Raw genomic sequence first — 12,520 nt, 5'->3', positions numbered from 1 at the left:
GTTGGGGAGGTACTATGAAGTACTCAATTGTAATGGAAACTCAACCAAACCAAGTAGAGTAGAGTAGAACCGAGTCGAGTAGAGCTGGAACTGTGTAATGGAAATGCGCCATTACTGGTTTGAAAACAAATGTAAGCACACTGCAGGCAGAAATCTGTGTTTTCTCACGTTTTCTCTAAATATATCTCACACCTGACCTCAGCCCGGTTGAATTTAGCCGTCAAAGCTCTAAACCACGGTGCTGAGCAAAGGTTAAACACATCCAGTAAATACTCTCATACACAGACGCACACATACATACACAGATTTTCCAAGCCCCAAAAAAGTGAAAACATAATTTTCATAATAGCAGGTTGAGCAAGTGTTCATTTATAGCCGTACTGTTGCAAGAACCAACGTCGGCCCAGTTCGCACATGCCTTCTGACCTCTATATAAAACTTAACAAGATTCCACTTCAGAGGTTCTCAAGGGTTTCTTGTTGTGTTTTCTAAAAATAAAAATACACTGTAGGGGGTGCAGAAGGAGACATAAGATTTAATATTGACCAAACAGCCCTTAAATACCGCTGGCTTCGCCTCCGTGGTTGTCGTTCGTCTTGAACGGCTTCCATACATCTGACAAATATGCTCGAAACTTTGTGGCTGCGACAGCGCCAGAAATTCAATCCAGTCACTTCGCAACTTTCTGTTGATTCTCAGAGTTTTCTTTCTTTGTCTGTGGATCTAATTTCATACCATATTGTTGAATGAAGTGCGCTGGTGCAGCCAACAGGGGACCCTCTGCTAAACGGATACACCTTACAGATAGAGCTGATGCACACACACACACACACACACACACACACACACACACACACACACACACACACACACACACACACACACACACACACACACACACAGAGGCCGCTTGTCTGCAACAACAGAGTAGAGAGGAGTATATCCGAGTTGTATTTTTACCTCGGCCCACACGCTGAGCAATATGCCAACTCTCGGCCTTGAGAAACTCACACAGGCACGCACACACACACACACACACTTGCAGAAAGACAGATGCACATGCAGACACACACCCTTAGACACGACAGGTCAAGCCCAGCCAACCACCGTAGCGGCCGCAGAACATAAACAACTTTCACACACTCTCTGAATCATCTGAGCATTTCAATATTGTTTTAGATAAATATATTCAGCCGCACATATAAATATAAGCAACCATAATTATTCCCCGAGACCACAAATGACCATGACGGGAAGTTAGTTCCCACAGTTTCAGCAGCGTTGCAGCCCAGCCCTACAGTACTGGAAATCCACAGCTTGGTGTACAGTACAGACGATCAGGCTGTGAGTGAAGGGAGGAAGGTGCTTGATGACAACAAACAGCGGTTCACTGGTTTGAACATTTATGTTCTGTAACTGAAACTAACTGTGAAACACAGCGTAACTTTAGAAGAGAAACCTGTTTCTGTGTTTCACTGCTTCTACCTCCCTCGCACCGTCTTGCTCAGTTTCTCCTCTCCATCCTCACACACACGCACGCACACACACACATACATATCTCTCCCAGTGGGCAGCAGCTGTTTCAGCGCTAATCTCCATTAGCTACTGAACTGGCTTCTATGGAGAGGCCCATGTAAAAGCTGCTCTCTCACTCCTTCATCCCAGTGAAACACCACAGCTGCGTCATTTTTTTTCTCTTCTTTACAACGTCTGTAACATATTTCATGTCATTTTAAGTCATAACCAATGACCTGTGTGAGCTTCGGGTGACATACACACACACAGCATTGAAACAATGCAGCTGATTGATCTCAACACATGAGAAAATGAACAATATTTCGGTTCCCAAAGCAGAGAAATTGAATGACGGATCGGAAAAGAGAAATGAAAATGGGACTTACAGTCTGTAGAGCTTCGTCGTTCCCAGGAAAAGCAGCTCGGGGAAGACGGCCAGATTATTCCGATTCAGGCGCCTGGAAAAACACAGCATAAATTAGGGAATAAGCTTTACCTAGACCCTTCCAGACAGTGTGGGCGAAGCGGTTACATGTGTGTATAATTAGCCTTTTAAAGTGAGATTTGTGTTTCCTGATCACCATATCAAATTATGTTACGCTATTTTGATTGTAATACAATCCAGTGCAGTCAGAGGAACTATGAAAGATTAAGGAGATTGATGGAGATACTTTAATTAAAAAAAAAAACAAAAAAACAAAAAAAAACAAGAACACGCACACACATGTTCATGGACACATACACAAAAAACAGACTCCGGGTTACCCCTGATTTAAGGGGTGCAACATGGCTGCCAGACAAACAGTGAACTCGAGAAGGAGAAGGGAAGGCAGGGGGAGGAAGACGAGAGAAAGGGTTCGGATGAAGGGGGGGCTTTTTTTTTTTTTTTACCACAAAAGCGGAGGAGAGGAGATGATGTGGGAAAAACAAACAGGCAGTCTGGCCGGACTACCGAATGTGTGAAAAGGACCCCACTGAGTAAACAAGGCCCTCACAGGGGAAGAGCTCACAACAACCCGTCATCACACGCACAAACACACACGCACACACACACAAACAGAGGAGTCGAGAGAACTCGGGTGAGTTTAATAATCTGGGTGCGATCATTTAACCCTGGTTGAGTGGAGTGAAGAGGTTTGTGTGCCACTGTGTGTGTGTGTGTGTGTGTGTGTGTGTGTGTGTGTGTGTGTGTGTGTGTGTGTGTGTGTGTGTGTGTGATTGTGCCTTGATGTGAGTCAGAGGAGAGCGAGGCAACTGAGTGACACAAAGAGAGACAGGCTGCTGAAACAGTTTAACCCTGACACACACACACACACACACACACACACACACACACACACACACACACACACACACACACATTGACAGGCCCAGCGACGGATGCTGTGCTGGCTGCTACTGGAGGAGAATGAAGAGAGGGAAGAAGAACATGAGTGGTGGAGGCAGAGTGGAGAAAGAATGACTTCAAACATTAAGAAAAGTGCAAAAACCCTGACTGATAATCCACAGTTTGCATGATTTACACACAAACACATATTAATCCCAGAAGACTTTACTCAAACAAACACTCCAAAAATGTCACCAACTCCATTGAAAACTCCTAAAGTCTTCCTCTTACACCTCTTTTAGCTCCACTATAAGCCGCTGTGGACTCTCCTGAAATAACGTCACCCCTTCTGTGTCCATCTTCCGCCCACAAGCGCGCAAATATATGAATGCGCACACGCACGCACATTCACACCCCACAGTTACATCAGAAGCCGCTTAAATATTTAACATCCCGCAGAAATGATGTTTCTAAATTATTCACTCCTCTTCCGTTAACGCCGGGCTCTGGCGGCTAAGAGCCCCACGTGGTCCCGCGGAGAGGCCCGCTCCTCCTGCAGGTCCTGCCCAGCCATGAGCACCCGTTAGTGGGCTAGACCTCCCCTGGGTGAGTGCACTGGCTGGTGCTGGAGGTGGGGAGGAGGAAGGAGGACAGAGAGGGGGTATGAGCTCATCCTCTTAAAATAGATGCAATGCTGTCAGACTAGGAGACTGAGAGAATGAAGTGAAGATGGTGGACGATCAAAACCAGTCTGGTTCCTCTCAGGTGTTGCGCATTTAAATGCTTTTAACTGTTGTGCTCGTAGCTCGAGTCTGATTGTTTCAACTTGATTCTATACCATGATTCTATCATGTGAACGCCTGAACCATCATATCTCGCTCAGGTTAGGTCATGAATGTAACATGAGAAAACTGGATTATTCATGGATTTTATGAATGGGCCTTGTCATGTTCACTGCATTGTTTTCATGCTTTAATTCTGTCAATGCAACACAAAGGACACGGAGTAAACTGGAGGCAGACATGTCTTTTATTCCCTCTGAGGGACAGCGAAACGGCACTCATTTTGCAGCTTCCTCTGCTAATGCTAGACTTCTACTGATCTACTGATTCTTTTTTCAATTAATCATTTCATACTTAAAATGTCAGAAATGAAGAAAAGCCTGAAGAGTCAGCTGAGTTATAGGTTCGCTCATACATGTACTGAACACCTCTATCTGTCCATCTAAGAGCACCGACTGCTTCTGACTCAAATAATTTAGTCGCCTGGAGCGGTTTTGTGGTTTTTTTTACTGGACCAGAAGGAATGTATCCGTGTGTGTGTGTACTTGTACAGCTATGTTTGTTGGAACCAATTTGAGTTTTACACTTTGGCAGCAAGGACATTTTGGTCAGCCTTCACTTTCCAAGGGCTATCTCAGGGTTCAGACTTGGTTTTAAGGGTTAAGTTAGAATCAGGTTTATGCTAGGGTTCGGCTCAGGGTTGGAGCATTTAGTTGTGATGGTTAAGGTTAGGGTAGGAGGCTAGGGAACACATTATGTCAATGAGTCCTCACAAGAATAGAAATACGAACGTGTGTGAGTGCATGCATATAAACACCCTTGAAGTGCTTCCACAGTCGCGTTTCATTAGTCAAAGTCTGGCTGGAAGTGAACGAGGATTGAGTAGTGAGCAGTCTGAGGTGCGAGAGTCACTCCAACGAGCTAATGTCACACCGCCGCATGGTGATAATCCCTGCAGTCATAAACAGATGCTAGAGGGCCACAAACCACACAGTAGCCGAAACACACACACACACACACACACACACACACACAGTCCCACAAACACATACAGTGTGCCAAATCTTTATACATACATGCATGCGTACACACACACACACACACACACACACACACACAGTCCTAACACCTCAGAGGCTTGTAGATGTGCAGCACTACAGGCTTACACACTCTGGCTGGGAAGGAAATAACAAACCACCTCAGAAACCAATTATTACTCCAGCGATGCCACCGCTGCCATAATACACTTTTCACACTGACAATCTGTCTCACACACACACACACGCACATGCACATGCACACACACAAACACATAAACAGGCGCATTTCCATCACTTCTGGGGATATTACATAGACTTGCATTCATTTCCCGGAGACTTACCATAACCAGACCACCACCTCAACCTAACCTTACTCTAACTTTAACTCAAGCCTTCATCCTAAATTTTAATGACATTTACATTAGGGAGACTTGTGTTTTGTTCCCACAAGGAAGACGAGTCCCTGCAATGTGACTGAGCACGCTGATTTATGTCCCCACAATGTGAGAAATACACAGGCAGACACACACATACACAAACTCTGTTGTTACCATAGTTATAACTGAAACCTCGGGGACATTCCCATGAGCCAGAGAAACCGTCTTTACTCCGACACCACTTCAAACTGACCAGACTGAGTGTGTGTGTTTATGTGAGTGTATCCACTCCGACATGTCCTGTATTGGAGTCACAGTTAGTTCATCTGAAGTGAGCCATTGTCCACCAAAGATTTACACACTCTAAACGGTTTTTAAACACTAATGACAGGTACCGGGTCTGCCCTATAAAAGCAGCAAAGCAGAAATTCAGTCTTCTCCCCTGACCTGAGAATTCCTTCACTCTCACCCAAAAATCATTCACATCCAGCAGTTTTGGAGAGCTTTGCCCCGGTCTCTTCTTCCAACTGGTGTTTACCAACAAATATAACAAATGTTGGCTGCCACAGAGTGCAGCACAGACAGGCAGGGACCCAGGAAAATCTATCACAAATTACTTTTCAGACACAACTGCTGTCGTGAAAATGGCTTTTTTTGTGTGTGTCTTCGCAGAGCAGATCATTTCAAGCTCTGCTGCTCAATAAAAATGAAAGAATAAAAAAAAAAAGAAAGCATTTGAAACGTTTCCCTGAAATGATCATCGAGAGCGTTATCGCTCAGCGGCTTTAGAGCTAATCATTCAGCACTAATCCAGTGCTTTTCTTTGACATCCATATTCTGCTATGTGGGATCGCTGTTACAATTACCTTCTGCTGGTCCGCTGCTTAGTTTGCAGTTTAATTATCTAGTTTGAAACCATTGTTGATACACACATATCACTACCTGTAATCAGTTTTACAATTATTCATCGCTGTTAAAATTATCTCTGACAATGTGATCACTCAATTACAGGCTAATTATCTGAGGCTTTATCTCATTGCTGCTCTCTGAAATCATTGTCTCAATGCCTGTAATTACTGTTTTGTTCCTCTCTGCATATCTGTGGCTGTTATCTCACAGACTTTGAATTGGACAGGGGCTGTAAACCAGTCAAATAAGAGGATCAGGAGCTCCTCTCTGTCCTATTCTTCATTCACAGAGGCAGGGAGGGAAGGATGTATGACATTCCTGTATGCAAGGGACAATAGAGGGAGAGCGAGAACGAGATGGGTGGGTATGGATGAAAAACATGAGGAGAGGTTAAAGACTGAATGGAAGAAGGTGTGAGCGGGTGTAAGAGGTGGGGGCAAAATCAAGATAAAACCAGTACTGACGGAGCAGCCTTGTGGAAGTTAATGCGCATGCATGAGTGTAACCATACCCGTGCTTGTGTTTGTGTATGTGCACGTGTGTGCTGTGACATGCCAATCTCCTCCACACCTCCTTGGACCACCTACCCCTCCTCCATGCCCCCCAGCTACTGCCCCACACCTGACCCCACCCTGCCCATCCCTGCAGGGCCTGTCGCAAAAAAAAGGGGATGAGAAGGGGAACCGTTTTCCACCCCTGTGGGGGGCAGTCACTGTGGATCAGTCAGCCCAGCTTAGGGCCCTCTCCTCTGGGCAGTGGTGCCCAGCAGGCCCCCTCTAGCCCCCCAGAGGACAGGGGCCTTTGAAATGAGCCACCAGACTCCAGACTCCGGAGACGTGCTTTTGTCCGGCGACCGCGGGGGGGCATTGATGACTGACTCCATCTTTGTGTTTGTGAACATGCCACGCCAGAGACGCTGAATTACAGTTGAGAAAACCCTCACGAGGACAACAGAAAACAGCCATGTTGTGTCAGAAAGTAAGCCGCTGTCAAAGGTGTTCATTGCAATCAGACACAAGACGGAGCGAAACAGACTTTATTTGCTATTCCTGTGGACTTGCCTATATTGCAAGCGCAAGTGTGTGCTGAAGCCTGTTTGCTCACATGCACGTGAAAGACTGTATTAAGCAGCATATGCCATCTCTTTGTATAGAGTAGTTACAGTCAAAGCCGGACCATACGCAGTTAAATATTGCCCTCTTTGTCTGCAGCTCTGGGCAGGAATTCCCAGATCTGCTAACCCACACAGACCCCACCGTTGGTTGCATGAGAAACACTAACAGCTTCCCTATAGTGGTCCACAGAGCTTCTCTCTCTGTCAACAAAGAGCAGCCATAGTGCAGCAGAGAGCGGAGGAAACGCAGGCACGACACGCCCGACACCAGAGCAGCCGGGGAATCACGATATTTCATCCTTTTCATCCCGATGACTCCTGAGGAATTTATCCAAAACAGCCATCAAAAAGATTAACCACCTTCATCTGACTGTGCACCGTATGTGTGTCTGTGAGTGTGTACAGGTGGATATCTCTGTGTGTTTGCAGGTATGTCTGTGTTTTTGAAAATGTGTGCGTAAGCGGTGAGGATTTTTATGTGTCTTTAATTAAAAGCTTGTGTCTAAACCTGCTCAGACTCTGTCACAGTCTGCTGCATTCCAGTGTGTCATTGGCTGGCAGTCGGGCCACATAACACACACACACACCCACGTATATGGACAGCTCCCACATCAAGCAAAGTCGACAGTCGCCACAATGGACATATCAGCAGTCAGGGGTCCACATCCCCCTTCTGTCTTGCTCTCTCACACACTACCAGGACTTAATTATGCCATAACTGCCTTAGGGTTGGATGCTGAATACCAGTGATTCCAGGCCAGCGCCATAACAACCTTTGGCTGATCATCAGTCGCTGCCCTGTGGCTCATTTTCTAAATTTTCCTCTTGGACTGAGACGACGGCAGCCGCATGTCATGATGATCAGGTTAAACGCTTATGGAGACATACAGAAGGATGGGGGGGGGGGGGGGGCAATTTGACTCAAAATCACCAGGTGTCAACCTAATTGAACCCCTTTAAGAGACCAACACATTAAGGTTTTTTTCTGCGTATTTTCTTGCTGTACAAAACAGCAAAAAACATGAGAGAGACGCGATGAAATCTTTGGTCTTGAAGCCAAATCAATCATCCTAAATTGCACCGTGAGAGAGGCCAACTGAGGGCTTCGATCAGCCAAGACATCCTGGGTCAAAATACTGGTAGTGTCCGAAATTCAGGACCAAATTCAAACCAACCAATCAAAGAAAGCCGTGAAACACCGACCGGCGTGACATTGTAATCAATGCAGATGGATGACACAAGTTGATAACATTCCTCCACAGCGATTCACCAGGTATTCAGAGCACAATCTGATCAATCAATATTGATATGCCTGCAGCATCGCTGTTAAGGCACAGTGTGTCAGGGCCTTTAGACAGACCATGATGCCCACCCCTACAAAAGAGGCCCCCTTACTATCTGTGCATTCCCACATGTATGAAAGGAGTGTCTGCTTGGTGTGCTTACGTTTTCAAGGATCCCGAAACATGTATCTATAAAGAAAATGTGTCAAGGCATAAAATGGCGGCTGCTTCGACTACAAATTGTTACTCACAGTCTTTCCAGCTCCTTCAGGTCCTGGAAGGCTCCTCTCTCGATGGTGGTGATTTTATTCTCCATTAGCTGCCTGAAGGAGAGACACCAGGAGAGAGTGAGACAATAAGAAACTGGACAGAAAGGCCGACGAAAGGGAGAAAAACAGACGCAGAGAGTGTGAGAGCTGACAGAGCGATTTGTTCGATGACACCGCGAGAGGCCAAAGAAAAGGAGAAAGATGGGGCCACAGATACGAGAGAGAGAGGAGGAAGAGGAGGTGAGACGGGGCACGAGAGAGGCGAAGAGATTTGACATTGGAGAGGAGAGGGAGGGAGAGATGGGGAAGATAGGTGGCAGAGGGTGTGAAAAAAGAAGAAGAAAAACGGATTGGTGGAGACGGAAAGTGATAGACTGATGAAACAGCAAGAGAGGGAGAGAGGACAATCAGCGGCGGGTCGATAGAGACCCAGAATTGACTTTAAAACTGGCCCATCAGTCGGACAGCGACTCATCTATCATCCAATTTACTCTCTATCTAACCACATAGCTGTGACTACTCATTCACTTACACTAGCACAACTCCCGCAGGAGCACTGTGCTGACCAAGCCAAGCAGCCACACACACACACACACACACACACACACACACACACACACACACACACACACACACACACACACACACACACACACACACACACACACACACACACAGAGTTTTACAGGCTGGATGGACACTCAGGATAAGCACATATAACAGGTTTGTGCATTGAAATTAAGGCTGCAGCTAATATTTACGCCTGAACAGACGGCTTGTTTTGACCAGCCAACAGGCCAAAACCCAAAGATATATAATTGGCAATCATACATGCCAAAAAAAAAAGTATATCATACACAGGTGAGTAGCTGGAGCAGAGTTTTTAATCTAGTTTTTTTTTTTTTTTTTTTTTTTTTATCATTTCTGCTCCAAAAATTACAAAAATGATAAATTGATTACCAAGAGAGTTTCCCCCCCAAAAAATGTTTTTTAGATCTGCTAATGACATGAACACACAGGAAACAGCGAGGATGAAGAGTGGAACACACACACACACTCAATTAAGGACATAATCTCTGGAGGAATTCCAACAATGTGTATTCCCTGCCATTCACTTTTTGCAGCTGAATAGCGCACAGGCACACGTGCGCGCGCGCGCACAGGAGAGCAGGCTATCCCTGTCCCACTGTTAACCTGGATCCATCCCAGGTAGGAAACCTGTTCTTACATGACTCTATCCTTTCCTTTCCTTCCTCCCTCCCTTCCAGCTGCATTCCTCCCTCCGCGGTTCCACCTAATGACCGCTATCTCTTTCCCCCGTTGCCCGGTGGTTAAAATAAGCCCCTCCTGACACTTCCACTGGCAGATTAACACGACAGCATTAACAGGTGCCACTGGTAGTCTGTTTAGACACACATACGGACTCCAGACTCAGTGAAACCGCCGCTTCTCGCGGCTGTAGACGCAGTGCTGCATGCGGCAGCTCCAGGGCTGGATGAGTCTGATGCTGAGACAGGACTGGGAACACTTCAGTGTGTGTGTGTGTGTGTGTGTGTGTGTGTGTGTGTGTGTGTGTGTGTGTGTGTGTGTGTGTGTGTGTGTGTGTGTGTGTGTGTGTGTTGTTTGCATTTGGGGGAGAAAGTTGTCACCAGCCTGTCAGAGCTGTGCGTTAGAGTATGTATTTATTTGGCGTTTTGCAAAAGAGGAGAGAAAAAGAAAGGAGAAATTAAAATAGGTGAAAACTTACAACACTCGCAGATGTCTCAGTCCTGCAAAATCCGCCTTGGTGATTTTAGTGAGGTTGTTTGCATTGAGATCCCTGGACAGAGAAGGGGGGGGGGGGGGGGGGGGGGGAGAGAGAGAAGGGACTGTAAGTACATGAGATATGATCTGTTAATAAAACAAAGGCAGAGCAGGTGAGCAGGTCGGCTGACTGGGTTTTTCTTTGTTGAAACTTGGTGTGCCGTGGCCACTGCAGAATTGTCATTTGAGCGTCAGAGAAACGGGGAATGGATTTCATCAAGAGGTCTCTGACTAATAAAATACGGCCTGTTTAACTCAAAGCCCACTCGTCCAAATCCGTTTTTGATTAACTTGCTGGTCTCCAGACAAACCGATGCGGTCTACGGAGGCTGCGCTAATGCAACAGTGCGAAACCACCAACACAACCACAGCAGTGCCCCCAACTTCAGCTCCGCGATCAGCAATAGCGCTTCCCCACATGGAACACGAGCAATAAGTGTTTGTGCAGTTTACATGACAAACCAGAATTTAAACGGACTGGACTTGGCAGCGTGCACAGATCCTGAGGTGCAGTTTTTGAGTATAGTTCAAATGTGAAGCCCCTGCGCTATTAAGATCTAGTCCCTCAGGCAAAGCCCCTAATAACGCCACCGACATGCAGTTTAAAAGGACGGAATATGCAAATCTAACTAGAGCGTTAATTAAGAAAACAGAAACATTAGCCTCTATCGTCATAAAAGCACAGGTGGCGATATCATTTGGGCTATCAGGTACCTGAAAGTGTGATAAGATTGGCGTAAAGTCTTTAGGAGAAGCACAGTTTTATTAAATATTCCATTAAAAATGCCATAAGTAAGAGAAGGTCACTTGTTAATCAACATCTCTGACACACGATGAAACGCGTCACATTCTGGTTTGTTCCCTGTCAAGTGTTGTTGAGAAATGTTGTGCGCAGATTAAAGCACAAACTGCGCTGTCGGTACTTACAGTCTCTCCGCGTTGCGGGGTATGTTCCTGGGCACGCTGCGGAGCCCTTGGCCGTGACAGTCCACTGTAGTCCCGGTGCAGGAGCACTGGGCCGGACAGGGCTGGCCGTCCGCTCCGCTGGACAGGACCAGAACCAGAACAGCCGCCAGCAGCCCCGGCGCAGACGCCGGGGAGCGGCCATCGGGGCTCACAGCTCCCACCATCACTGCGGCAAGTGGGGGCCAATATGAGACCCACAAAATACTGAGAAAATACAAGGGCGTTCAAAAATAAAAGCCCTGAAATCCCCGAAAGAGCTCACCAAACTCTGCACGCAACGGGATGCCGTCCTGCTTTTCGTTGTCCTCCGTTTTCAGACGTGTGCTTCTGATATTTCTCGTTCTGAATTTACATTTGGGTCCTCTTAGAGGGGTTTCGATGTGTGAAGGCTGTGAACCGGGAATTTGTTCCCCCTGGGCAGGAAGAGGGGAGGTCGACGAGGCGATGGACCGGCTCTCTGGCTGCGCTACAGCGGCGCAAACTTCCACATGTCCCCGGCATGCGGTGCCCAATTCCCCCCGGTTTGTGTTGTGTCAGTGTATGTATACGTGCGCCTGCGGAACCAAGCCAGTGAAACACCTCGATCCTTGATCTGATACAGAGAAACACACTCTCACACACACTTTAGTGCACACACATACACACACTCACACACTCCAGGTGAGGCTGTCTTGGTTATTAATTCACAACACGCGTCCGGAGAGGGAGCAGCGGCGGCGCTCGGTTTTCCCAAAAGCTCAGCAGAGGTCACCGTGGTGGAGATATTGATTCCGATCATATATCAATTGCCAGTCAGAGGCAAAGGTGTAGGCAATGTAAGGGAGGGGGGAAAAAACCCGTGAAAGACCAGCGCGCAATACTATAATCCAACTCTGCGTGGTGCGTCAAAGCGCTGCTCCCGAGAGTGTGTGTGAGAGAGAGTGTGTGTGTGGGGAGAGAGAGAGAGAGAGAGAGAGAGAGAGAGAGAGAGAGAGAGAGAGAGAGAGAGAGACGGGAGCGGGCACGTCTGTTACTGCGTCTGTCCAGGCAACTCTGTCTCTTTCACACATACACACAAACACACACGCACTGCGTTTTCCCTCAAGGTAGCAGCAGGTTTCCAACTGGCCGTCAGTCAAACAGCAACAGTTTGACC

At 46.8% G+C, this 12,520-nt stretch overlaps 1 protein-coding gene across 7 annotated transcripts in view; it reads right to left on the bottom strand.

The window, feature by feature from the left end:
- slit2 (slit homolog 2 (Drosophila)) overlaps positions 1 to 11,641 on the bottom strand; it is an 89,501-nt gene extending 77,860 nt beyond the window's left edge. For all 7 annotated transcript variants that reach the window (XM_070977599.1, XM_070977564.1, XM_070977607.1 and 4 more), the window contains exons 1-4: positions 11,347 to 11,641; positions 10,364 to 10,435; positions 8,599 to 8,670; positions 1,902 to 1,973 (exon numbers count right to left, since the gene is read on the bottom strand). In XM_070977599.1, the coding sequence (XP_070833700.1) occupies positions 1,902 to 1,973; positions 8,599 to 8,670; positions 10,364 to 10,435; positions 11,347 to 11,549 (419 nt within the window). In that variant the 5' untranslated portion in view covers positions 11,550 to 11,641. The remainder of the gene's footprint in view (positions 1 to 1,901; positions 1,974 to 8,598; positions 8,671 to 10,363; positions 10,436 to 11,346) is intronic.
- Positions 11,642 to 12,520: the final 879 nt, after the last annotated feature.

Source organism: Chaetodon trifascialis, chromosome 2, assembly GCF_039877785.1.
Source record: "Chaetodon trifascialis isolate fChaTrf1 chromosome 2, fChaTrf1.hap1, whole genome shotgun sequence".
Taxonomy (NCBI): Eukaryota; Metazoa; Chordata; class Actinopteri; order Chaetodontiformes; family Chaetodontidae; genus Chaetodon; species Chaetodon trifascialis.
The sequence above is the reverse complement of the archived record's forward strand: the minus strand, read 5'-3'. Positions and strand labels throughout refer to the sequence as shown.